At 52.3% G+C, this 27,867-nt stretch overlaps 5 protein-coding genes across 5 annotated transcripts; all 5 read left to right on the plus strand.

Annotated features, from left to right (window-relative positions):
* Positions 1-1,348: 1,348 nt before the first annotated feature.
* V2A60_010195 (uncharacterized protein) lies at positions 1,349-3,628 on the plus strand (the record flags this gene model as incomplete). Its single annotated transcript, XM_083261455.1, has 4 exons — positions 1,349-1,361; positions 2,115-2,376; positions 2,666-2,973; positions 3,033-3,628. The coding sequence occupies 4 exons, from the start codon at positions 1,349-1,351 to the stop codon at positions 3,626-3,628; spliced, it is 1,179 nt and encodes a 392-aa protein (XP_083117581.1).
* An 890-nt stretch (positions 3,629-4,518) lies between these two features.
* V2A60_010196 (bleomycin hydrolase) lies at positions 4,519-6,111 on the plus strand (the record flags this gene model as incomplete). The annotated part of the gene is made up of 2 exons (XM_083261456.1): positions 4,519-4,739; positions 4,803-6,111. The coding sequence occupies 2 exons, from the start codon at positions 4,519-4,521 to the stop codon at positions 6,109-6,111; spliced, it is 1,530 nt and encodes a 509-aa protein (XP_083117582.1).
* A 2,048-nt stretch (positions 6,112-8,159) lies between these two features.
* V2A60_010197 (uncharacterized protein) lies at positions 8,160-11,992 on the plus strand (the record flags this gene model as incomplete). The annotated part of the gene is made up of 3 exons (XM_083261457.1): positions 8,160-10,203; positions 10,259-10,408; positions 11,916-11,992. 3 exons carry the CDS (start codon positions 8,160-8,162, stop codon positions 11,990-11,992), a joined length of 2,271 nt encoding a protein of 756 aa, XP_083117583.1.
* Positions 11,993-19,879: 7,887 nt separating this feature from the next.
* On the plus strand, positions 19,880-22,671 carry V2A60_010198 (uncharacterized protein; the record flags this gene model as incomplete). The annotated part of the gene is made up of 3 exons (XM_083261458.1): positions 19,880-20,981; positions 21,775-22,461; positions 22,523-22,671. The coding sequence occupies 3 exons, from the start codon at positions 19,880-19,882 to the stop codon at positions 22,669-22,671; spliced, it is 1,938 nt and encodes a 645-aa protein (XP_083117584.1).
* A 3,987-nt stretch (positions 22,672-26,658) lies between these two features.
* On the plus strand, positions 26,659-27,867 carry V2A60_010199 (kinase-like domain-containing protein; the record flags this gene model as incomplete). Its single annotated transcript, XM_083261459.1, has 2 exons — positions 26,659-26,670; positions 26,764-27,867. 2 exons carry the CDS (start codon positions 26,659-26,661, stop codon positions 27,865-27,867), a joined length of 1,116 nt encoding a protein of 371 aa, XP_083117585.1.

The following is a 27,867-nucleotide window of genomic DNA, read 5'->3' on the forward strand; positions in this document are numbered from 1 at the left end:
ACGAACAATTATCAATTGCCAGCCACATTGCAGATAATGGGATCGCATAGTAGTCTGACGAGGTAAATACCATCCTTCCGACAAGCCTGCAGCGTGACTCGGGACGACCGGTGTACTTATGGGGATCTGCCCCTGTTCAGCAAGCTCGAAGAGTGTGTCTGTCTCGTACAGTGCGCTTTACAGTAGATATCATGAGTTCTGTTCCTTGTGGTGGCTCGTGGCTTGCAAGGAATCAGTAGGTATGCAAGAGTAAGTAGGTGTCTATCCGAAATCCGTACGGAGTACGGAGTACTCGGTACGGATTACATGCAATTGAAATGCTGCCAGAGGCCCAGTAAAATCGTGGCCCAGTGCAAAGGCTAATCATAAGTAAGCCAAATGGAAGTTGGCCAAGGCAAGTAAGTAATATAGTTATGTATGTACATGTACGGACTACAGTCTACTTACATACAAGATTAGAGTACCATCTGCGAACCACGGGCAGGGGCGAAGCCGAGGCATGCAATACGGAGGGGTGCAACCTGTGCAAGGCAATAAAACTCTGGCGCCACACGCCGCACGGCGAGTATGATGCGTCTTTTCGCCGGTGCAAGTACAAAGTACGGAGTATAGGAAAACCAATAATAAACAATTGTTACTTACTTAGTCGCACGAGAGAGCTTGTGACAGAGATGGCGTGCGGAGGGTGCCAGGGTTGGTTGGCCTCTTTGCCCCTGGGTTGTCGTGGCAACCATGCGACACAGCTGGCCCAGTCGCGCGATCAGACGCGTCCACCGCTCGTGTCAACAACAGATGAGCTGAGAGCACCACGGCGCTGACAGGTCTTCGGTGGGTGGCCATCGAATAGGACAGGCTTCAGCGTGTACAAACTTGCTCTAGATATCGTGACTCCATTTCCATGTGCAAGATGGCTTAATTGTAAAGTAAACGGCCAGATCTAGCCGTTGGGCACTGGAATTCTCGGGCTTCAGATGATAGACACCTGGCTGGTTTTTGCTGCCCAAAATTGCTGCCTTTCTTTTTGTTTGGCGTGTGCGAGACACGGCAGGCGAGAAAGCCCACATGGGGTTTTGTTAGGGGACGGGGATGGGGGACAATTACCTGAGGAGGCTCCGAAACAGTGGAGTTTTACTGGTCTGAATTCCAAGACCTTTTTTTTTTTTAGAAAAAGAAATCTCACTTTGGGACAAAGGGCTCTTTATTAAGAAAGAAAAATGAAAGAAAGAAAAAAAAAAAGAAAAAAAAAGAAAAAAACCTTAGGGTACATATGGGCGGAAAGTATCAGCCGGCTTGGACGACGCTATTGTGGGCAGCAGCCAGCTCATCAAGCATCGTTCGATGCAAGCCAATGAGGCCCAACAGTAAGTAGATGGAAACCACACCGTCTTGAGCATACGCCATTCACAGCGAATATCTCTCCGCTTTTCCCCTAGCCTGATGGTCCGTCGCACACCCTAATAATAGTTGGGTCGTATTGCAGAAGAGAGTTTGTTTCCCCCCTCCCTTTTTGCTTACCGGTATTGGTACCGCCTCGTGCATAGCAGAGTACTGTAAGTACCTGCCGACCTACCTGCCAAGTTACCGACGTACCTGGCTACCTCCTAACTTACTCAGGTACATAGTCTCCTCCTCCATGCAGATGTATCAGCAAGGGAGGTGCCGGGTTGCTCGTCCCGGCGCTTTCAATGGCCGTGCATCTCTCAAGCTGAGGCGCTCCCGGTGGAGAGAGTATCATCAGGCTATTCCGGTTTGGCTGAAAGTAAACAAACCCCCAGCCCGTGTAAACACTGTGCATCGAGCCAAGGATACAGCCCCAAGCAACGACAGGCCCACGTAATAACATGTAGCCAGCCCAAATCCCCGTCTCCCCCGGTCCTCAAAAGCCATCGCTCTGCTGCATCCGTCAGGCCGCCATCTCTCCTTTTCAATCACCTCCAGACACAGACAGCATCATCATTCTCGAAAGAAAAGACTTCACCGAGGACCTTTCCCTCTCTTTTCTTTCTCCCTCTTCTTCGACTTTTGTTCCAAAGACAAAAGCCAGAGGACTTCTTGTCATCCTTTCGTGCTCGCTACGGAAGGTTGTATGAGAAGATTCTCTCGCTAGGCAAAAGTCGCCAATCTGGACTTTGAAGCCCGTGTCCCCGTGCCCTTTAGCATCTTTCCCTCGACGTACAAGGACAGCGAGTCGCAGACGACGACCCAGACTCACGAGGAGGTTGCTATCAATCTCCCCAACAACCAACCAGCCGGACGGGAAGGCCAGTACTCTTCTCACAAGGTCAACGAGGAAGAAGTCCGTTTTACCCGTGAAGAAGATCTTCGCCGCCGTCCCGGTTTCCAGTCGGAGCAGCACTACGTCAGGGAAGATCGCAGGTAAGCTTTACTTCATCTCTTTTCTTTTCTCTAATTCCTACTTCTCCCCGTCCCTCTATCTTTGTACCTCTGTCTCCCACCAATTCCCTCGTCTCGCTCGTGCAGCACTTGTCGGTCATTTTTCCACAAACTCCCCCCTCCCCCCTTCAAATCCATGCAAGCCCTGCCTGAGCGCCCAGGCCAGAGGTGCGGTGAAGCTTCGCCAAGCGCACCCTGGTCCAGGGGTTTCAGTTGCCCCAGAGACCAAGTCACGAATATTCCTCCACCAAGGTACTGATCATCTTCTTAGACCTGCACACAGCGAGTACGCTGACACTCACATCGAGGTCGATACTCACCGTCAGTCCTACGGCAACCCCATTGACAATATCGAGCGTGAATATCGCGAGCGTTTCCGCCCTCGATACAACACCACTGTAGACGTTCCCCCTCAGACCTACCAGTCCGAGAACATCCGTGTCAACGAGTACACCGTTGACGCAGGCGCCCGTCCTTCCGTTCACAAGGAAGACATCAAGATCACCGAGGAGACCTTCGAGCCCTTCCGTTTCGGTCAAGCCGATCAAAAGTCCAAGATGGGTTACTACGACGAAGACGGTATGTCTTGCCTGCCTAGCTGCCCGATCTGTATCGTCAGCTGCTAATAAAGATACTAGGTCACTACCACTCTTTCCGCCACGGCATGCACAAGCTTGCTGACCGCGTTGTTCACCCCCGTGGTCATCACGAGGAGCACATCGATGTGGAGATTCGCGAGGGCCCTGCTCCCGCTCCCCGCGGTCGCACCTCGGAGCCCAGCCAGTACCTGCCCAACACTGTCACCATCCCTTGCCACCACATTCGCATCGGTGACTTCCTGATGCTGCAAGGTCGTCCTTGCCAGGTCATCCGCATCTCTACCTCCTCCGCTACTGGCCAGTACCGTTATCTCGGCGTTGACCTCTTCACTCGTCAGTTGCATGAGGAGTCTTCCTTTGTCTCCAACCCCGCTCCCAGCGTGGTTGTCCAGACCATGCTTGGCCCTGTTTTCAAGCAGTACCGTGTGCTTGATCTGCAGGGTGGCAACATTGTTGCCATGACTGAGACCGGCGATGTCAAGCAGAGCCTGGCCGTCATTGACCAGTCCAACCTCTGGTCTCGTCTTAGCAGTGCCTTTGAGTCTGGCCGCGGCAGTGTCCGTGCTCTCGTCCTCAACGACAACGGCCGCGAGCTCGCTGTTGACATGAAGGTCATCCATGGCTCTCGCCTGTAAGGAGCGTCATGCCGCTCGTGTATGAATCAGATATATTATTTGGACATGTAGCTAGTTTATATTGGCTTATATATAGCCGCCGACAATGTGACGAAAGACTTTTGTCTCTCTATTCTTGCTTTGCACTTTCAATGCCCTACTCGTACCAAGTCGCTTTTCACTGGCTTCCCTTATCTGGCCGTGAATCGTGCTCCAAAAGACCTTGCACTATTTTGTCAAACATGTTACTGTACCTGCCCACCTTATTAATGGAAAGATGTATCTACATTTTTGTCTCCATTTGAGCTTCCTAGCAGTATTATCTTGCCTGGTACGGAGTCTTTGCTCTCTGATCCTCTCGTCGCAACCAGAACTTCCAAATAGCGCGGCACATATATACCATGAACCATCAAGGTTCTTGCTTACACAGATGTTCTCAAAGATACGTGACCGGCTGTTTTTACAGGCCTGCATCATTAAACACAGTTGTTTATCATGTGTGAATAGTGCGCCAGAGTCCTCAGTTCGCTCTGGGATTTTTAGTACAACCTTATACCCATTGGCTTATGCCTTGGCCCGCTCCTTTGCTCGAGTGACGCTGACAATGTCTATCTACAAGAATGATCAAGGCAGGTAACAGACCCGTGAAGGTGTGCTCAGTCGCGTGGGCCATAGCAGCGGGGTCCTCCTTCTTATCATACATGGGATACGTAGCATGCATCAAAATTCGTTCTCGATACGTAAGCCTAGCGCCTCCGGTCGTATCTCGTGACCCAGAAGAGGCTGTCAGGTTCTTACTTAAGATTCCAGTATTGAACTAGTCGTCTTGCGTGTAGCACCTTGAGGGTTCCTCCCTCCAACACAACAGCTTTGCCGAGCGCCGCACTTTATAGCAAACCCCAGGTTGCAATATGGGTAGTCAAGCTTCCAAGCCGCTGTATCAACCGGATCAGCATGAAAAGGCAGAATACGATCGTGTCAATGATCTATGCATAGATGAGGACTACATTCAACTATCTACCGAGAAGCCAGGTCGAGAGACAGTGCGGCTGCAACCGAGAGCTCCACAAGGCGTTGATCCCATCAGCTCAGATGAGTTCATTCGACGGGTACTTAATGACCCAAAGAACAGGTATTGAATAATGTTTCTGGCAGATGTGGGTTGTCCGACCACTCGTTTGCTAATTCCCACCAGGCTTGCTCTTACAGCATTGAGTTCAGCGAACCCGCGCCAAGTCTTGCTGTCTTCGCCCGTTGCCCAGTGTGATCAGCAGATTTTCAATCATAAGATCCCGTTTGAGGGAAGCCCGATCACTTCCCAGGGATCCAGCGGCCGCTGCTGGCTCTTTGCCTCGACCAATATTTTCAGGATCGCCCTTATGCAAACCTATGGACTCGAGTCATTTGAGCTCTCCCAGGCGTACCTCTTCTTCTGGGACAAGTTCGAAAAGGCAAACTGGTTCCTCGAGCAAATTATCGACACCAGCCAGGAAGACGTTGACAGCCGCGTCGTTCAACAGCTACTTGCTGACCTGATCGGCGACGGTGGACAAATGAGTATGGTTCAGGGTCTGGTAGCCAAATATGGTCTGGTTCCCAAGGTCATTTATCCCGATAACTGGAACGCTGTGAACTCTGGTGTTCTCAACTCGATTTTGAAAACAAAGTTACGCCAGAAAGCTCTGGTACTGCGCAAGTTATTACGCGGAGAGCTTGCTAGTCAACCACTACCGGTAGCTGTCGAGGATCTTAAGGCTGCTATTCTGCAGGAAGTCTTGACCACCATGACCTTGCTCCTGGGACCACCTCCGAAAAGCACCGACTCGTTCACTTGGGAGTACGTGGACAAGAACGGAAAGACTCATAAACTGAGCAGCTCGCCAAAAGAATTTGCCCGCGGTATTTATGGGACAACTCTTCGAGTCAGCTCAGAGACTTTGGACGGAATGATCTCTCTTGTTCACGATCCCCGCCACAAGCCAATGTCACTCCTGTCTGTTGACCGTCTGGGAAACATTGTGGGCGGCCGCAAAGTTGAATACGTCAACGTCGACATGCATGTGCTCAAATCCGCATGCGTAAGGATGATAAAGGCAGGTATGCCGGTCTTCTTTGGCTGCGACATTGGGCAATTTAGCGACAGGAACCTGGGTATTATGGATACAGAGCTATTTGAGTATGAGGTTGGTATTAACACCGACCTGTTGGGCATGAAGAAGGCGGAGAGGCTTATGGCAGGAGAGAGCAAGATGACGCACGCCATGGTCTTGACGGCAGTGCATATTGACGAGGCAACCGGAAAGCCCGTCCGATGGAGAGTCCAAAATAGCTGGGGGCCTGCTGTTGGGGACAATGGTTGGTTTGTGATGACGGATTCTTGGATGGATGAATTTGTTTATCAGGCGGTTATTGACCCACGACTGTGCTCGCGGGCAGTGCGGGATGTCTTAAAGCAGGACCCGATTACATTGCCACTGTGGGATCCAATGGGCTCTTTGGCTTGATTATGACGCAGCAACGCCATTATGGGTAATTACTCCGTATAGTTGGTCTGGTTTGATAAGTGCACCGACTATTTTGAGAATACTGAGTACTGCGATGCTGTACGGGTTACAGCATGCCATGACTCCTAGCACTTGCACCTCGCGACACCCCTGTCGTTGGGCAGGTAGATTGCATGACAGAAGCCAGTGATGCCCAATGTCGTACAGAAATGACATGGGTCATACCCTGTAGGGTATTCCGTACTCTAATCTATCTTGTTTTTTTTTTCCTGTTCCCCACTGACGAAACCCTGTTCTATCAACGTTGGGCAGCATTGGATACTCTAATGGCAGTGCGGCATAAAATGAGAAGTAGGGTAGGGTAACAGGGCCGGAACGCGAGATAGAAGAGGCGAGCAGATGCTCCGATCGAGCGTACTATATGGTACTACCAGTAATGTGCGACTAAAAAAGTCTCAATATGCAAGGAGCTGCAAGTATAACGAGAAAACGAGTCCTTAGCTTCACCGAACCCATGCTTACAGCGTTGCAGCCCACATTGTAATCGGTGCAGGTGGCGCACTAACTGACCTAGAGACGTTGGAGAGAGGCACCTACTGGTAGGGTAATGTGTACCTTGTCTTAGTACCTTAGGTACTTGCCTGCCTACAGTTTGCTACTGCCCTGAACAGGTACTTGCTTGCTTACCTGTTGCATGTAACTAACCCCAGCGGCCCATAGAACTCCCTGCAAAGCATGCATGGAGTTTGTCCCTTGGTAATCATCAGCAACCACGCGAAGGCTGGAGGGTATGCTACTGCCAAGCATCCGCATCTGATGCAGAAATTGCGTCTTGGCGGGCTCTAAGTCATTGCCGCAGCACGGCGGCTAAGTGAAATTTCAGCCCTGTTTTTGTAGTGCCTACGTGCGAAGGCTAGGTACCTATCTACACCGGCACACTGTCCGAACTCGATATGCATGCCGTGTATCTATTCGATTGTTTATTTGGAGAAGGGGGGAGGGAAGGATCCAGCCTGTCCCCTTGTCTGTTTAGGTCGAGCTGAGAACAGGGTGCTCGTAATTCAGCATCAGGTCAATGCCCAAGTTTCCCACCAACGTTCCTCCACACAACGTCCCTCTACCTAGGTAGTACCTGCCAACCTGCCTACCTACCTGGTACCTGCCTAGTACAAGGTGACGTCGTTGCTGGTGGTCACTGGTGGCAATGCCCTTGCCGAACCAAGAAAAACCACATATCCGCCCCTCATACCTTATATTGCACACGTTTTTCGACACCAAGCAACTTCCCCGTCTCTGCTGCTCTCGGGCACGCAGAAATTTCGCCATCCGCCTTCCCAGTGGCGCGCCGTGTGACTATATATCCCTCTACATCCTGCAATAGTAAGTGTAAACACACATTTGCTGGTTCACGGGTGCATTGTCGCGCCAAAGAGTGAGGCACCGAATAAACACTCCCGCCAATTCGGGTATCTGTGGGTGTCCCGCTCAATCCCAATGTGGGCGACTTTCCAGGAGGCATAGCTAACGGCTTGGCTGATCACGTAGGCTGCCTCGCCCAGCCCGAGTCTTGGGTTTTTTTTTCCCCTTGTATATTGCGAGGTGTACTGTGCTTCCAGTGCTGCTGCAGCGAAACCGCAGGTTGACCGCAAAATCCACACGATCCCACTACTACTCTATTCTCCGTCGCCCCTCACCGATACACCCGGCACTCGCAACCCCGCCAACTTCTCCAGCTCATCCAAACCCAGCGTTGTGAATAACGGCACTGCACCGCCGTGCTTGCTGCCCATTGTGACGCGCCCTCGAATCAGAAGCCCAAGTCTAGGGTCATGGCCGACCGACATCGCAGCTCTCATCATGCCAGTCGGCCGGCGAGCGCGAATCCCTCGCGATCATCTCTTCCGGCCGGGATGGTGTATCAACCGTCATATACGGACGACTTGTATTTGGCAACAGCTGGCGGCCGCCATCTTACTACCACATCTCGCGGCTATTCAAGCTCCACTACTTCGTCTGGCCAGCCTGCCACAACAAGGACCTACGCCGTCATGCAGGATCCCCGCTCTCACCTTCGAACACGCGACCACAGCCACAGCAGGCGGTCGACCATGGACTCGACGACAAGGCCGCCTGTAATTGTCACCACAGTACAAAATGATCGAGCTCACAAGAACGCGGCTCATAGTGCTGTTGTGCGTAATGGCAGTCCGGTCCGCGACGAATACCGTCACACCAACTCCCAGCACTATACCTTGCCCGCCTCGACGAACCGTTCTCGCAGCTCTGCACGGCCATACCGCGGTGAAGATTATACTCGCCGCAGGGATCGTGGAGATAGCTTATTGAGCCCCCTCAGTGTTGAGTCTTACCGCCAGTCTCGGCCTTCCGTCACATACCCAAGCAATCCGCGCCACAGTGCAACATCAATCGACTATGGCGATGATGGTTACAAGTACACAAATGCCGGAGAGTTGGTCCGATATGATCTTGACCACTCTAAGCCATCCCGGTCCCCACGACATGACAGCTTTGACCGAGGCTACTATCACCCCAGAACATCATATGCCAGTAACCACAGGAGAAGTGATGGTCCAAGACATGACGTTGACAGAGGTTACGCTGTGCCTCATGAACGCTCTGATGCGCGTGGCGGGCCCCCGCCCACTATGCGTGGATTTGACAAGACGCTCAGAGATTATGCTGTCGATCAAGATCGTCAAGCCCTCCCTGCCGCACCGAAACCTCCGAAGCCGCTCCCATATTCCGAGACATCTGGCAATTTTCGGGACCCAGGAGAGACGAGGCACAGGCGGCCTGTTTCTGTTAGCCAGGAGCCGTCCTATTGGGACAATTCCCATCACATTCGGGACGACTTCCGAGATCGGCGCGGCCATGTACGTGATCGCAGCGATGATAGGATGACTGAAAGCAAGCGCCCTCATTCTACTCACTTTTATGATGACAGTGGTCCGAGCCGTGCGTTTGGTATTCGCACTAGTCCGGACACGGTCCCAGATGCTCGACGTGACAACCGACATGATGGTCGACGTAACCGAGAGGATGCACGGGGTGGTGGTTTTCTACAACATGGTGAAAAGTCCCTCCCGGAGGCTAGGCAATCTACACACGACCGTGCGTTTCCTCTCTCTGCTGAGAGCAAACGTCCAGAAGGCGATGGAAAGGAAAGAGACAGAGAGGCTGCTTACAATATCCTTGGAGCCGCGGGTACTGGCCTTGGCATATCTGCAGCAGCAGCTGGGTTTGCTGCCTCTAGGAGAGATAACGAGCCCGCGAATGGTCCTGACGAGCAGAGTGATGCTACTCATGGCCCTGCCATCGGGAACCTCGGCCGTCACGAGACATTTGAGGCTGCCGAGCGCTCTTCACCCAAAGATCGGCATAGCCCACGACCAGAACCTGCCAGAGCAGGCGAGGGAGATTCTGCTGGCCTCTCAGATAATGGGGGGGCTTCCTTGGTCAAGTACAGTAACTCATCTGCCTCTGACTCGGATGACGCAGGACGGAGCAAGGTGAGGGGGAAACAACGACTACCTGGCTCTTTCAATCCTAGAGACACCGATGACCTCCGCCAGATAAAGGAGCAGCTCGCTGCTCTCAGGATGCAAGACAACCAGCAACAGTCCAACGAGCCCGTGGCTGATCAGGTTGACCGCTCGGCCCGCCCCACGTCCCCGAATAAGGAAGTCTCTCCTGCTCCTGCGTCAGATAAGGGTGAGGAAAGTTTGGCTGTTGGATTTCCAGCCGACAAGAAGCATGCTCGCGTCGTTTCACCTCCTCGTGATAAGCGAGAAGAGAAGCCTTTGAGGGGTATTTTGAAGCAACCAAGTGCCAGCTTTCCTGAAGAAGCCAACCCCGTTCGAGAAGGTGTTGCTCCTCACAAGGAGGATAAGAAGCTCAAGGAAGTTCCACCCGGAGCACGATGGACAAAAATCAATCGCAAGGTGGTCAATCCTGAAGCTCTCACTATTGGACAGGAGCGGTTTGAGGAGCGAGATGGTTTTGTGATTGTTTTGCGTGTCCTGAGCAAGGAGGAGATTCAAGCGTATGCTGCCGCAACTCAAATTCTTAGAGGTATAGTATAGTGTTTCCTATTGCGGAGGGTTTGTAGTCCTAACATGACATACAGAGCGACGCCGTGATCGCGAGGACCCGGATCGTGAGCAGGAGCGCAGGCGTCATGACGATGATGATAGCCCTCGGCATCACCGCCGTAATCGACGCCATGGTGGAGGTGATGGGCACGACAACGATGCTGATGGTAAAACGCGAGGGCTTGGTAAGGACCTCGGTGATAACGAGGGGTTGGGGGGTTCTCGGGACGAGGGAAGCGACGGTTCGGGTGATAAGAGGCTAGATTCCGAGAATGACAGGCCAAGACGGTTGAGGCGGGAGGATCAAGATGGCGATACTGCGGGGAAAAGACGAGAACGGACCCATGGCGACGAGAGAAGCGAGGATATTGAAAGGCGGAGAAAGACTGGGCGGGATCATGATGGTGAACGTGAACCGCATCGCGGTGATGGCGACAGATATCACCAATAGGCTTGCTATCGCGGCAGTCCACAATGTACTACGTCTTGTGTGTGTTTTTGGCTGCTGTGCCTGAGTTTTTGGCCTCGGTACCCAGCCTGTGTGCGGTGCCGTGTCTCCAGTTCCGTTTAAGTGTCGATTTCTCGTGGAGATATATTTCTGGCTGGTTTTATCGTTGGCCGGTGGCTAGCGACCGTCCGATACTACCAGTCCTGAGTAGAGGTGATGCAACACTAGATTCAGGCTTCACATTTGGTCCAAAATCACAACAGCGGTACGTATGAGGAACGTTACAGGACGAAGAAAACCAGGCGGTGAAATTCAGACAGTTTAATCGGTGCAAATGTTAACTATAGGGTAGGGGGGGGGGGGGGGGGGGGGAGATGAAGGGCTAACTGTGTTGTGTATCCGCCGCGGAGTCTGTGGTGGTTTTAGGCAAGTAACCGAGTGAATCCACCAGATGATCCAGTTTCGCGCATCGTCGACAGAGTCTTTCCTTGAGCCAGAATGAAGTGTACCAAGTAAGAAGATACCAGGCGTAGCTCAGGCAGTCGAATATACCTGGTGAAGCATGATTCCCCCCACAGCGGAACTGAGCAAAAAGTCTTGCCAAATCGGCACCCGAGAGAGAACGACTGGTAATACGGGCCTCTTAGAAACTAATGAGACCCTCCATCGGAAGCGCATGAGCGATGGTAGTAAGCCGCTGATTGCCCTACAGGCAACGGAAGGTCCACCCGAGGAAAACCAAAGGGTATTTGTAATGACATGTACAGTTTAGAGCGATAGAGCAACAAGTTTCGAGAAAAGCCTTGGCAGCGTCCGGGTGCCGTTCCATTGAGAACCAACTTTATGCATACAGAATGACATGACATGCGCATATCGCAGTGGCGGTAATGCCGTGCAGGTCGGCAAAAACCAAGACGGAAACAACAGAAGGTTAGCGAGGACACGACAAGCCGAGCCCATAGCGAAAGTAAGACGACACTGCCGACCTCGTATGTGGTGGCACTAGTGTTAAATTAAACAGCCCAGGCATAAAAATACATCACCACAGGCAAGTGGTACACTCGAGTCCCGAAGGTACACGGAGACGCGTCGAAAACCAAACACGTAAAATCAAATAAAATGAAATGGCAGCGAACGCCCGACGCCCCAAAATTGAGCGTGACAACCGCGTATGTCTTCCGCAGTGACGACGGCCTGAAACAGAGCAGTGGGGACGGCACTTGCAAGCTGACAACTACTGCCAGCCATTATCACATCCGGTCACCTCACGCTACAAGAGCACTCGCGCAGCGACGGAGGTCGGGGCTCTAGCCTAGAGTAGAAGACGCGCGAGAGGTTGGTCAGATATAGCAGCCCAACAGCCCAACAGAGGAACAGAGGCGCAGTCACACTCTGATATTAGGATCACTCGATCAGCGCACCTCGGCGCTGTGAATGCGCCGTTTGCCGTGCTATGCTACTTGGCATGAGAGACGGTAGCTTAAGTTGGCAGCCAGGCTAACAACAAGCTGCCATCGCCAATAGGTGCTGCCCGCCGGCAGGATACCACGGATATCATGCCGTACAAGATACTAAATAGAACCGCCATCCAAGTTGTTCGTTCGCCCGTTCTGGCACATCACTAGTTGCAAAAAGCAGCTGCCGGCGGCGATGGCTGATCAGCCAGGAAGAGCGCCGTTTTCGCAAGAGCTGGCCGCCACGCCTGAAAGTGATGGGACAGCACCGCGATTCAGTTCTTTGCTCGTTGGCCCCACGAAGGCTGTGTTCCGTGTGACCGGTGCCCACTCGGTCCCAACCAAGAAAGTTGAAGGATGACAGTCGTGAGGAGTAGCCCAGAGACGAAAAAAAGAGACAGCATATACTACCAGTACTACAAGGGGCATTCGACTTCAGGAATATCGCCTGACCCGGCCGCTGGGCAACTCTGCAGTGTATCCTGAAAAGAAGCCGAAGCGTGAACTCATGACGAGTATCCGTATTGATCTAGTCCACGGTATTGAATCATGCGCGACAAAGGCTGGCCTGCTTGGGTGAAGGCGACGTTTCATCAGGGGTGGGCTTTCCAAGTACGGCCAACTACTCCAATTGCGCCACCCTTTCTTGCCTAGCCCCTTTATCTTCCTGCATGCGCTAGCTGGCGAGGCATGGTTTGGGCTGCCACTTCAACAGATATCCCGTTCTCCATCGATTCCTGCCTGACGTGCCAGGGCCGAGCCTCTCGGGAACCAGGATTGGCTCATCAGGGATGGCACCCCGAGAGCGGCAGACATGGGTAGATATCTCTCTCGAATAGCATTTTACTATTAGTACTCCTTACCTTTACTGAACTAGCGCAACCAGCTCAGTATGCGACAGTAAACAGACAATAAGTATGGCGTAATTTCGCAACGCAGTTTCTTCCCCTGACGCGACCGTAACATGAGTCGAATTTGGCAGGATGGCCGCCCCCCCTTTCTGTCTATTTTTTTTCTTCGCACCAAGATTTACATGGTAAAGTAGTGCACTGATAAACAACTAATAGCGCCGACGTGAGACATACTGTTCCCTGGGAACACAAGATTGTATGCAGGAGATCGTGCACTGGTGGTAGATGTACGGTTGTCCGTGTTGGAGTCCTGAGTAGTTAGGCTGCGTATCTAGCTTGGTTTTGGAATAAGCCAGCTTGAGTATCTGTAATCCGTAGCGCGCAAAATAATACTTACATTCCCTGGCAGTCGGCAACACTAAGAATTCCTACCAGTACTGATAGCTATCCTGCGCTTGCAACAAACCGTGCAAGGATTCTAGCGTTTCTGCCCCAGATCTAGAAGAAAGTTAGTTCTGCAAGTATTGCAGCGGCACTGGCGCAGGGAAACCAGCCAGGGAGGGCGTGAGAAGATGCTGGGGCGAAAGCCCACTCTGGACCTAAGTCCTTAGTACTGAGTAGTGTGCCAGTACGGAGTACTCCGTAGTCTATTAGTAGCCGGTATGTACTAGGCAGCAGGTAGGCACCTACCTAAGGTGTAGCTCCTGCATGCTCGCGCCGTACCCCTGCGCAACAGGTAAGTAGAGGGAGCCCTTGCCTCGAACGGTAGGCCAGGTCTTTTGCAGCCAAGTAGCTGATGCAAAGACTACTCGGTACATTTTGTACAAGGATGTAGATTTCGCGTCCAGCTCAGCACCAGGGAGTCGGTCGGTGACAGTCGCCCTGAGAGTGCATCAGTTAGCATGAAGACCTCTCCTTGTCCTGATCGGATTGTTGCGGGCGCAGTGGCTTCTGTATCGTCGGCCGAGAGTCGACCATGTATGTAAGCAGATAGAGAGTCGAGCTAGCAGTGACGGTTGGCATGCAAGATTGAGTGCTGAGGGATCACCTTGTGTCTTAACATGTAAAGGTAGTTCAAGGATGTTAGCCCTACGATGTGGCAACCACTGGATGCCCGTCAACCCACCAGAATGCTCCGCCCATGTACACATCTCGGGGGAAGTTTGTTTGCTTTCGAGAGATCGTGGCGTATTACCAGGTTGAACACACGATCTAAAAGAACCCTGCTCAAGCGCGCCTGAGAAGAGAGGGGAAGGACCCAGCATATCAATTTAGCAGTTTTGTACACAGGACGACAACAGCGGCGCGCCAACGTCACGATTGGCTGTAAGTACTGCTTTCGACCGGAGAGCTAGCTATGAGGAGTTGGAGCACAGCGAGCCGGCGTCAGCCACATCACACGCACCACCGACTTAACAGAGGCAAAGGGGCAAGCTCATGTTCCTTGCGCCCCAGCCTGAACCATGCCACCGGGTCTCTCAACCGCGAGACGCTTGGGCAGAGGCATGGTTCTGACTCTGGCCTGTCCATCTGTCAATTGGATGGAATAGATATATCATGCCCCCGACACGTCGGCGGAAAGCATCGTTAGTAGAAGTGTTTTGTTTTTGCGACTATAATAAATAGGTACTATCTCGTAATACGACAACCTCAGTTGCCCGTCGGCCGTCGGCCGTACGGAGTAATCGCACGGGCATGACCGCAATTACCTCACTCCTTCGCACACGCTGCTAAAGGTATTGGTGTGGGCTCTCGGTACCCGGTTTTGCACGTATAGGAAAATAAAACGGACGCAGTACATGCTACATGATGCCGGTAATATTATCAATAATGATGTTATTACGATTAAGTGCGCAAATGTGTCGGTATGACGAGCGAGGTAGCGCCACCTCGGAAGCAAATAGCGAGCATCAGACAACTCACTGAGGAAGGCCGCGCCGCCTTCTTCGTGGGGCACAAGCATACTTACTGTCCCACGCCAATTTCGTCGAATCCGCTGGCGCCCCATTTTCAAAGACTCCCAATTACGCCAAGCCTTCCGGTTTTTGTCCCGAAAGGTTGAACTCCAGCGCTTGGTCCAACTCACTAGCAAGACCGTCGCTGACTAGTTGGGGGAGAATAAAGGGGAGTGGAGGTGCGGTCACTCACGAGGAAGGCAGGTGTGGATGTGCCGCGTGCGTGTCTGCGCATATGATGGAGGCCCCCAGAGAATTTTTTCTCTTCATGAAAAAAAGAAAGAAAAAAGGCCACCAAACTTGTCCATCGTCATGCAGGAGGTACACCGCGGGCATAATAAGTACCTCCGGGCAATTAGAGCACATGTGCCATGTAGAACGCAGGGCAAATTACAATTGTCATGGCAGATGTTTCGGATGAGGACTGGGAGCTATTAATATCGCCCGAGGTGAGACTGCCTGTCCCCCTTTCTAGGCCCACTGGGCTTGACTCTCTGGCTAACCAAGGCATCCCAAGATAGTTGGCTTGTACCTACCTAGGTGGGTAGTTAACGGTATGCCGGCAGCTACTTAGTTAGTTAGGTCCAGTTTGTTCGGTTACGGGCTGGCTGGGAGACATAAAAGTCCTTCCATACTAGTAAGCTCCTCTCTCGAAATGACGCCCAGCCCAAGTCTGTGCCTCTGATCCAACGGCTCCGCGAGGACCTTACTCTTGAAAACAGGGGCAGCCTTGTCTTGCTGACCCGCTCTCCCTTTCCACCCTGACCTTGTCCCGCGCCAACCGTTCTTCTCCAACTTCTTCACTTCTCTCACAGTTTACAAGTGCTGCTTACTACTGGCATCTCGAGTGTCCCCTGTATTCAGTAACTATCGCGGCGAATCGCTTCTCATTTTGAACACGGGCGGAAGAACGGATTTTGGGAAGACATTATCGCGACTCGTTTGAGCGTGTCCCGAGTCCAATTCAGGCGCGCTAGCTAACCGACAGCTGCTGGGCCTGTCTCCTGGCTAAGTAGCCAACTGGTACCATCAGGGCTTGCTTTGTTCGCCGCTTGATCTGACCGAAGTTCCAATCTTTATTCTTGCCGACAGCGTTTCGTCGTGTGTATTGATTTGAATTACGAACTGGTGCAGCCTGTCGCAACGATACTAGCTTTCTACGGACCGGCGTGGACAGTGAGCCACCGAAGTTACTGTCGACCGGCGCGAAACAAACCGAGACAACCTCTGCGTTTGTGCGACACCTTCATTCTCTGCGCCAATATTGGCTACCGCCCAACAACAAAATACAACACCGATGTTCTTCGAGTTTGTCGAATAAACGTCAACAACTACACCAAGATCATATAATTTCAAGTCTTTGTCGTCACCGAGCTCTAATCTACCCAGGTAGCACAAACCACTACATCGAGCAACGACAGGGGTATCTAGTGCTGACCAGCTTCAAGCCCCACTCTTTATCGCAACGGTCCACTGCATTCTACCAGTTGATATCACGAAAAGCTGCGTACCGCGTCTCATTGACGGACAACTGAGACTACGCGTATCGTTTTCCTTCATAATCCAGGTAAGGTGGCGATGCCACGGGTGGTATTCCGACCACATCACCTAAGAATTTGGAAGATTTATCAAAAGAAGCGCCACTGACCGTAACCTGCGATAGCCTGCACCACACCCGCCCGGCCTTTGCTTGAACCTCGTTCTTCGACAAGAACCTTTGCCTGATACAGACGCCCTTATTCGCCCTCACAAGTCGTTCTTTCTGGGAGAATTTGACGCTGAACTCGAAAACGAGACTCGGGCAAAGCTACAACGCCAGCGTTCCACCAAAGTTTGGTCCCGAGTAAGTTGCTCTATTCTTTCGAGAGCCGTTGCTATTGTCCAAGGGCATTACAGGAGCAAAGCGCACAGTTAGACACACCCACGGCTCCAAATTCATGCTGCGCGAGAAAATCAAGCGATACAGGGGTGCAGACGCAACTGTCTTTGAATGCTCTACTGATCATGATATAGTCCTTGGCCAGAACACCAATGTCTAGCATCGCAACCATGGCTGCGCCCCAACACCAGGTTCGAAGCCACTTCAAAGATGAGTTGGTAAGTTGGTCGCCGTTTCCTTCCGTTTTTTTCCGTCTCATTCCCTTCTATGAGCGAGAAAAAAGGCAATTACAACGAGATACATATGGAGACGACGCGCATAGGGCAATCGAATACCTTCCGAGTGGTTGAGTACTGATATATTCCATGGCCACGCGTTGAGACGTCGGCAGCGCTAGACCGCTGTATTCCATATGCATCCTCCATACCAAATGATTCGCATTGCAAGTCGCAGAAGCCTTTGTCTGTTCCTTCAAGCGACGGGACTCATCGGATGCCACAGCTAAAGGGTTGGCCAGCTAGCGGCTTTGTCTCTAATTCGGGCTGCTGTACATAGAGCAGCTCATGGACACAGAGATGCCAACCAAACTTCTGTATGCGAAGCTGCAAACTCTTGTGGACAATATTCGCAACCCCGACTCGGAATAAGAGTCCTCGGTGGGACAATGATTTCACTCCCGAGCCGCGCCAACCCACAGAAGCCAGTGGCTGCAGAGAGACATGCTCCTGTGGGCCCGCTAAGGGGCTTATCCGATGACAAGGAAAAGGGTTGTCGAATCGCATGAGCACGGCTGAGGAGCAAGCTCAAGTACCGTTGAGCTTGTCAACGCCACGCAGCAGCTTACCACTGCCTATGAAAGTTGTCGCGCCATAGCAGGCTAGGCTGCCCTGATTCAGGCTCCCATCCACAACCCAACGGACCGCATACCGCACTCCGGCCGGCGCGCAACAATCGCAAGGCCGCAGGTGAGAGCCATCGTGTGCTGAGGAATTTGAGCAAGTGCCTGCTCAAGCATCACGGCATCCGCCACAACCGGTGGGGGAGTGACGTGGGTATGGGTAACCTCCATCGTGATCCAAGGTCGGTCGCGATTGAGAGCCAGCTTACCCGAGTCCAAGCCCAGCCTTCCTTGCCTGGTGCCTGCTTGCTTGCCGTCGATGAGGACGGACAGACTGGGCATGGGGATGGGGAAGACGTCGTGCGCCCCCCGAGACAGGGGCACCCTAGCAGGGACCTGCACACCGCTGTCGCCAACCAAGAAGATCCGACTCTGGCGTTGCTGTGGTCCGTTGGTTTAGTCGCCGTGCAGGAGCCAGTGGCTTATTGGATAGCCCGGACTTTTTATTACCACATTGTCACAGCTTTTGCAATTGGTCATTTAATTAAAAAGCCGGAGCCGTCCCTGTGTTGTCTTGCTTCCAAGCGTCTTCGGCCAACCCTGGCTCACTTTGCTTCGGGCCACTTTCTGCGCTGTGCAGCAACGACATCTCCACAATACGTCGCTGGACTCGTACATTGCGGTACCCACACCCCCCGGCCGCTGCATGAGCGCTTCACACAGACCCTGGTACCACCCACCCCCCTGTTGAGCAGGCTGGCAAGGAAGGGAGACAACAGGAAGCAAAGCCGGCGAGCCCAAAAAAAAAAGAGGTCAATGTTCAATATATGCAAAACCGCGATACATGTTTTCTCTGCCCCAAAGTTGAGAAAAGAAGAGAAGACAACGAACAGCACTGCGCTGCTCGGGCACTCCCTTGTCGGCCTGGCGCTCTCTTGCCTGTCTGGGCACTAGCCTGACAGCGCTGATGAGCATTACTGGTCACCTTTACTCAGACTTATTTCCCAGTACAAAGGCAACGCCGTTTTTGCCTGTGTGGGATGGCGCCAATCACCACTCAAGCCGGCATATTCCCCTTCCACCTCCCCGCCCCTAACCATTTGGAGCGCCAAAGTGCTTTTATCAGCTCATTTTTTTTTACCCACTTCAATTCCTACTTTGGACTCTCTCCCCTCCCCCCTTCCAACTCTATCCAGACACGCGCCATGTGCAGCTTTCTGGACTGGCCTTCGTTTATTAGCCACCTTGCCCCTACCAGTACAGGCCAGCCCAGTCCAGGTGGCCTCGGCTGAGATGCGTTGATCTGCTGCCCCTTTCCCAAGGCGCTGCCCCCCCGTCTCACAGCATTCCATATGAGGCAAATCCCTGTCTGCTCTACTTAACAAGAGTGTTGACCGCAAGGGCCGGCTGTTCGATGCAGAGTTATCCCTGCCTGCCTGGTGCACCCTACCAACCTAGCTACCTACCTAGCTTCCTCTGCCTAAAGCCCGGCTGGTGCTACTTCCCCACGTTGTGGCCCGCCACCCCCCAACGTCCTCTTTACTGGGCAAACAACCTGCACCAGGACCCGGTTTGCTTTAATCAGCCCCCTTTCTAGGCCTAGCACGCCTCACCCGTGGCATCCTAGTCTGGCTCCAGGGGACAGCATACTCCACCACACGCCTCCCCAGACCTCTCTTTTTTTCTTGGACAGCGCCAAGGGGCCAAATAAAACACCACCACTACCTACTTCACCACGTTTTGTTTTCCTTCGCGCGTTGGAGTCTCTTCTCTTTCTTCCTTTCTTAATGCCAATGTCTTACTGATGGGCCTCCTCTCTATGCAGCATCCTCCCCACCAGCAACAGCAAGGTCCTCCACCTACGCAGCATTTGCACCACTCTCGGCCGCCCAGCATAGTTCATCAACAGCATCCCGGCCAACCTCACCAACCACAACAGTCCGGCCACCACAGTGGCTACCACCCGCCAGCGCAATCCCTTCCTTCCGCCTATCAGCAGGGAAACCAGACAGGAAACACGCAGGACAATATAAACTATTATAACCATCCCAGTCCCTACAGCACACCTGGTGCAACGAGCGGATATACCTCCGCCGGTGAGTACCCTTCCTGTGCCACTCTACATGCCTCTCCTTGTGTCACGAGCTTCGCTGGCTGTCAGCCTCATCGAGACTTAACAATAGTCTTGTATCGCTGACAACTCTTCAATATGTACAGACACCTCCGACATGATGGCCGCAGCGCAAATGCCCCGACCGCCCTACCCGCCGATGTCGTACCACACACCGCAATCTAACTCACCCGCCTCTGTCGCATCACCTTCTCAGCACGACCAACATCGAAGTCTCTATGGCCAAGCGCCTTCGCAACACATGCCTCAATCCATGTACTACCAGCCGCAGCCGCCGTACCAGCCTATGCCCCCCCAGGCTGCACACTCCCCTTATGGCCATCATACTCACCATCCGCAACAACCCATGGCCTCGCAAGCCAACTTGATGATGTCCCACACGGCCGCGCCGAACCAAATGCCGCAGCATCCCCCTCCGCATACACAGGCTGGCATGACCAGCAGCCCCAGGCCTAAGATCGAGCCTCAAGTTCCCCTTCAAATGCAAAAACAGCCCCAGGGTTCCCCAATGCCTCAGGCGAATCACCAACAACAACCGCCTCAAATGCAGAGCCCCGGTGGTCACAACGCGGCGGTGAACCCCAATGCCGCTCCTGGTCCCATCCCCGCCACAACTCCACTTGTGGTGAGGCAGGACGGCAATGGTGTTCAGTGGATCGCTTTTGAATATTCGCGCGATCGAGTTAAGATGGAATATACCATCCGCTGCGATGTCGAATCTGTGAACACAGATGAGTTATCCGCCGACTTCAAGCAGGAAAACTGTGTCTATCCTCGTGCCTGCTGCCCCAAGGATCAATATCGCGGCAACCGCCTGATGTACGAGACGGACTGTAACCGTGTTGGCTGGGCACTTGCGCAGCTGAACGCGCCGCTTCGTGGCAAGCGAGGTTTGATCCAGAGAGCTGTTGATAGCTGGCGCAACAGTAACCAGGACCCACGTCTTCGAAGCCGCAGAGTCCGCAGAATGGCGAAGATGAACAATCGCAAGCAGTCACAGGGCCCTACTCATCCACCCGCTGCTGCGCACATGCCTAGTCATGGACCACCTCCAGGTTTGACAAATGGCCCTGGCTCTATGGGACCCAGTCCTACACCCACGATGGAAAGCAAGCCTAGCCTGGCGAGCATGGGCCAGCCGATGCACCACCATCATGCAGGCGGACATCCTGGAGCCGTCACTGGAGGAGGAGATGAAGTCGGTATGTTCCACCAGATGTGATACCCTGCATAGACCTTCCATCTGCCACACATTTGCCTTGTTTTGTTCTTCCTACATCATCGCACTGCCCTATTGCACCTGGCCGCATTTTATCGCCATTATGCGTTCTGATTTGATGATACCACCCACTTTCTGCCATATATCGTCCCCAAGGGAAAAAAAAGTCTGCGCCAATTGATTTGTTCCTCCAGTTTGGATACACTGCACCTTGTTTTTTTTTAATATATCTTTGTGCATTTTTCTCATTTTTGTCCTGGTACTCGGCCGCTCGCTGCTCTTTGTTTGTTATTTACTTCGGGGCTTACTCAAGGAGGGCAAAACTCGACGAGTTCGTTTCTGTCCCAGGCTGTCTTCTGATTGTTGCCGCTGCGTTTTGTTTCATATGTCGAAAAATCGAGTCGGATTGTTGCTTTACATATCCTCCTTACACATTTTTGCCTCGCTGGCAACGGGCTGTCGCGAAGTTGAGCTGCTTCCTTTTCTTTTCTCTCCACGCACAATCCTGTACATTACTGTCTTAAAACCATCATCTCAGGCCGCAGCTTTTTTTTAGTGCCACTGCTGGAACACGCTGCTAGGTGTTGGTTGATTTTAGATGAGCTCCCTTGGTCTCTGGAATATCAATGTTGCACTGAAGATCATTTTTAGCCACGTTTTGGATTCTCTGATTGGCGCGATCTTGGTCTCAAGACTTGATGTTTCCCTCGCACTCCGTTCACGCCCTCGCACCACTCACTGCTCAATTATACGTGCAAGCTAACACACATGCACAGCTGATGGCAATTCGCATGAAAGTGATCAAACATACCGAAATGCTGGCGAAAACACAACGAACCCACAAGACGTACGCACTGCCCACGTCTTCACTGGATATACTGGTCACGGCTACCCCTCCGCCGCATCTGGCGGCGCAGTATCCTCGCACACGCCTCGCACTGGGTCCGCAGTAGCTGCAAAGCAGCGGAGCCATGGCCCTGGCGATGATCAGGATGGCTTGTTTCCCGACCTACCGGAGGCCAGAAAGCGCAAATTCGTCCTCGTCGAAGATAGTAGACGCGGTTCCCGCCTCCGCGTGCGGGTGACACTTGACGGCGTGGATACCAACGAGATCCCGGACAGTTTCCGAACTCGCGCCAGCGTCTACCCCCGCAGCTTCTTCCCTCGAGAAATGCAAAACCCGCCCCCGAACGCTCTTGGAGCACACTTTTTCTCAGACGATGTGTCGGATGATGGCATTCAGGACACGGACGGGCGCGATATTAGTAGACGTGGCTTGAAATCAACACCGTCTACCCCCGTCAAGGTACCGTTGCCTGATAGTCAGGACGGCGAGATCATGGTTCCCAGGATGAAGAGATCGAGACGCGTGAAGGAGCTGAAGCTCAATGATATGGGCCACCGTATGGCCTGGCTCCAAAGCAGAGTCTTTTCGGGCAGAAATCTGTTTTTACAGCGGGCCTGTAAGTTGAAAGAAAGCCGTTGTTACAATGCTGTTGACAAAGCGCTAACGAATGCATACAGTAGATTGCTATCGCACCAAAACTTGTGCTGCTATCGAAGGCAACATGCAAGACGTTCGAGCGAGTGCAGCACATTTTGAGTTGCGTACAGGCAAACGCAGATGGGTTGACCGGAGTCGCCATGGAAGCGCCGACAAATTAACAGATTAAACTGACTTGCCAGACTTCATCTCGCGACCAACAGATCACGACCACTGGTGCTGACATATTTTTGTTTCCTATACATTGCTTTTTCCACACAGCCCCAGAGCGCTTTCCATGTGTTCAAGAGCCCCTGATAGTGTCTCTTCCCTACTCTCTCAACGTTCGATCAGCGTTGTGTGTACTTAATTGTTTGGATCTTTAATAGGTTTGATATCGCACTGGACTTTTTAGAACTAGGTATCTAATCAAAATATTGTGCGACTTATCGAGTTTGGCGTTCATTTAATTTTAATTCTCAATATTCAATGGCCAAACAACCTGGCTCGCCAGATCCGGGCCTTTTTTTTTTGTATATTTGTTGCGAACAATATGAATTTATGAAGCTGTGCTGGTGGCGCGGACTGGCTCCCAACCCAATTCTCAGGTTTTGGCGCTATCCAATGCTGGCTGACGGTCGTACACGCGTACCTATCCTCGGCCTTATTAACAGATAACCAGCGCCCGTTGACATGGTCGCGAAACATGCACTGCTCTGCTTCCAAAATGTCGCATTCCCGCCAAGTGACAGAAAAATCCGAGAATAATTACCGTGATGAACTGGAAGCACCACAGAACAAGTCTGGGCAAGTTACCAATCGGGATGGATCCGTTTTTGAGCTTTCTGGCGAGCCGTCGCTCCTGGCGCCGTCCAGCATGCGAGGCACATCCTCCCCCCTGGGTAGGGATACTCTGCCGCAAGCAAACCCATGGCCTTTCTACCTAGATGACGTGCCAGATACAAGAGCAGCCCATAGTTTACGACAATCTAGCAATTTGACAAGCGACGCGAACCACCAGACAGCTAACCCCTGGCCATATCATGGCGTTGAAACCGATAACCCTGACATGCTCGATGCTCCAGAGGATGAAAAAGCTTCTACTGGGTTTGGCGACACAATCACATCATGCGGTGAGGCAAACGAACAGCCACCACTATTGCCTGACCCTATACCATATAGTGGCAATGACGCAGTCGCGTTGGATGGGTTGGAAGCAGGCCAAGGCCACCATCTACCCCTCCAAGGATTGTATGAGCAGCAGCTCCCAGTTCCAGCCGCATTGCCAATTCATCCGACGAGTAGCGAGACGACGTCTCCGATGCAGTCTACTGGGCAAACAAGCACATACACTAATGTCGGCTCCTGGTCGAGCAGCCCTGTTGCTACCATAGATGAGTCTCGAGTGCATGAGACCGTACGACACAACAGTATTCCCGCAAAAATGAGTATGTTTCGAATCAATAGGCTGCAGTCTGATAAATCTACGTGAGGTTTTTTCGTTCACTGACAAGCAACAACCAGATAATATAGCAGCTGAAATTCAAGGCGGCCGGACAAGTGTACATGAAGGCAGCGATATTATATCAGACTTGCCTTCAAATTTCAATAATACGTCACCCATGCCTCGAAAAGAGCATACTACGCCTATGCCGGCATTCAAAAACCACGAAGTGCAAACCACCTCTCACGAAAGTCTACGCTATCAGCCGGCAGGACATTTATTAAATGGGACTTACTCCCAACCGCCCCCCGCATACACTACCAACGGAACCTCAGCGCAGAATGTCGCAAGTCGAGACGCTGAAAGTCATGTCCAACACTTGTACTCGCATGTTCAAAACACAGGTGCCGACCAGCCTTCCGTGATTACGGTAGCGCCTGCAGCAGATGCCTATTCTCAGTCGGAGACATCATCCTCTGAGCCTCGACTCCGACCAATCGCGCCACCTTTACCACCACGATCTCCTGGGCAGACCAGGCACATGGTTGGCTTGAGCAATGGGCCTCATAATAATGTATCTTTCCCCCCCCCTCCGAAGAGGAACAATGTGCCTCCAATACTTCATCCACCACCCGTTCCACAGCGACCAACGATATTGCCTTCGTTCTCTTCATCCTCGAAATTTCTGGGGAGCTCGTCAGCAAAGAAGTGGCTAGACAAGACAAACCAAGCGATTGAAAACACTCTGGATGCTGTGCTGCAGGGCCCAGCTGGACATCCCACCCGCCCAGCCTATGTTAGCCGCCCTGAGCACCCCAGCCAACAAACATTTCTGTCACCTGCAAGTGATGAGTACCAAGACCAGGTCGATGCTTCACGAAGACCGAGTTGAAATATAGGAACTGATGGTGCAAAAGCTCAGCAGATATCACTCGAGGACTCATGCAACGGGCGGTATGATGGCAATTTTTGGATCCAACTTTACCGCCGCAATTTAAATCTCACTGGCCGCTGTTCTAGGTCAAATATATAGTGACAAGATAGTGCTTAATATGAGTCTGACTTCACCGTTTCTTCCATAACGGACAATTTCTTCGACTGAAATTCACAGAACACCTGTTCTTGAAATTACTTATACAACTCTGAAAAGACAGTGCGTGGGTCAAATGCTGTCTAGTGTGCGGTATCATGCTAAGTCGCCCCATGCTGATGGTCGCGTGTTTCTTGTTGAGACTCCCGTGTGTGGTGATATGTGAGTCGGCTGGCGCGATTCGTGAGAGGCCACACTCGCTCGGCCTAGTCACCTCGCTTTCTGTTTTGCTACTAGCCAGAAATTCGACGTCTCGAATCAAGGACTAGCCGCACTGGCAAAGCTCTGCGCCCTTGCACGTTAATTGTCATCAGGCGTGTTGATCGAGGCAAGCCTAACGCCCTCGTGACTCGTATGAATCTAAGGACTGCGCCCAATGCGTTGCCAATTATGAACAAGGAAGGGCGTGGAGCCCAAGCTGGAGCCGTTTTCGGTGCCGCTCGATTTTCTGGCGCGCCCTTGTATGATTCTTTCATGCGCACAGAAATCGCAATGATTCATACGCTACTACGCCTGCACGCACTTGAAATCGTGTGAGATTCGCTCTCATGCTGTCGAGCGAAGATATTGCTCTCGGTATGGCGGTTGATAGTTGGCATGCATGTACTACTATTAATAGGTACCTACCTAGGTAGTAACTGGGCTGGGCTCGCCTGGCCTCTCTGGTTACCTAGGTAGGTTTGTACCTACCTAGTAGGTACAAACTACTGAGTAAAAAGGTACCTAGGTAGGTCGTAAAGTTGCTCAGATAAGTACTAATGTACTCCGTACCTTACTTAGTACCTTAGTATGTGCTAAGACCAGCGGCTAAGTATACCTGTAAGGTAGTTATCAGCCTCCCAGGAGTCCAGGACTACCTACTTAGGCTGCTAGGTACAAGTTTCACGCTGCAGGTTCCAAGCCAACACAGGTACCTTCTACCCAACGCAAGAGACAGCCCAGCCATACTGCACAGGCCACATACAGGGCGGCAACGCTCCACTGGCTGACACAAGCCTAGGAGCCCCCTCGAAATTCCTTCTACTGCTCATAAGGCGCCTCTCCCACTTCTCCTCCCTACCTAGTACCTTTCCACCTATTGTCCTTCATCCATCCACCGTCTCCCCCATCCGCCAACCTCCTCATCGTCCGTTTGCATCTACTCCTCAAGAATACCATCTTCTCATCAGAGATCTTGGCCAGGTTAGAGAGCTTTGCATACTGGAACTTCGCGTGCAAATCTCGCTCTCGCTTCTCGCCACGATCGGGCCGAAAAGCCGTCACCGCCCGACTCTTGCCATCCAACCCTGACCTGTGTCATTCATCTCTGCATTTATTGCAGTAAATCGTAAGTACTGCTGATTGCACTATTGACCATGTCAACTCTCCCTCCATCATCGTCGTCTGTACCAGACGCTGTGTCAGCATGACCTTGGCTGTGGCCGTAGATCACCAACGCCAACTGCAGTTGATATTTTGCCGGTATCAACGATGAAGAACATCGAACTAAAACATCTGAAGGCCTCTCAGATCTCTCAATTTCCGAGTTTTGTTGCCCTACTGACCTTGCTCTAGATTCAGGCATCCCAACAACTCCACGCAGCGACAGCGAGCCATCACCGGGTAATTGAGCCCTTGAACGAGTGCATATTTTTTTCTTCAAAATGACGACCATGGTATGACGAGCATGCCCTTCATTTCGGGTGGACACCTCACAGGCACCGCCCAATCTCCAACCGATGAAACATGATGCTAATATCGGTGAGCAGGATCTTCGCGTCGGCAACAAATACCGGATCGGTCGAAAGATTGGTTCTGGTTCGTTTGGTGACATTTATTTGGGCACCAACATCATCTCCGGCGAGGAGATCGCCATCAAGTTGGAGTCCGTAAAGGCCAAGCATCCTCAGCTTGAATACGAGGCACGTGTCTACAAGTCCCTGGCTGGAGGCGTAGGTATCCCATTCGTGCGATGGTTCGGAACCGAATGTGACTACAATGCCATGGTTCTTGATCTTCTTGGGCCTAGTCTGGAGGACTTGTTCAACTTCTGCAACCGTAAATTTTCGCTGAAGACTGTTCTCCTTCTTGCCGATCAGCTTATCTCCCGCATCGAATACATTCACGCCAAGAGCTTCATCCATCGGGATATCAAGCCCGACAACTTTCTGATGGGAATTGGAAAGCGTGGAAATCAGGTCAATGTCATTGACTTTGGCCTTGCCAAGAAATACCGCGACCCGAAAACCCACTTCCATATTCCCTACCGCGAGAACAAGAACCTTACCGGTACCGCTCGCTACGCCTCCATCAACACCCATCTTGGCGTGGAACAGTCTCGCAGAGATGACATGGAGTCCCTCGGATACGTTATGCTCTATTTCTGCCGCGGCTCTCTTCCCTGGCAGGGACTGAAGGCTGCCACGAAGAAGCAGAAGTATGACCGCATCATGGAGAAGAAGATGACGACACCCACGGAAGTCCTCTGTCGAGGTTTCCCCAACGAATTCGCGATTTATCTGAACTATACACGTTCTCTCCGCTTTGATGACAAGCCGGACTACAGCTACCTGCGCAAGATTTTCCGCGACCTCTTCGTCCGGGAGGGCTTCCAGTACGACTATGTCTTCGACTGGACTGTGTACAAGTATCAGAAGAATGCCCAGGCCATTGCCCAGGCTGTTGGTCAAGCTGCCGACGACGATGAGAAGGCACGCGCCTCGCGGGCTAACGCCACCACAGCCACCCCGTCCGGCGCGGCCAAGCCTGGTGCCATCCCCAGCTCTCGCCGCAAGATGCTTGAGCGTGGATCCGGTGCTGGCGTTGATACTCCCGACACCAACCGCGCTATCGGTGGAAGCGATAGGATGTGA

Source organism: Cordyceps javanica, chromosome 7 (genome assembly GCF_051103115.1).
Source record: "Cordyceps javanica chromosome 7, complete sequence".
Classification (NCBI taxonomy): domain Eukaryota; kingdom Fungi; phylum Ascomycota; class Sordariomycetes; order Hypocreales; family Cordycipitaceae; genus Cordyceps; species Cordyceps javanica.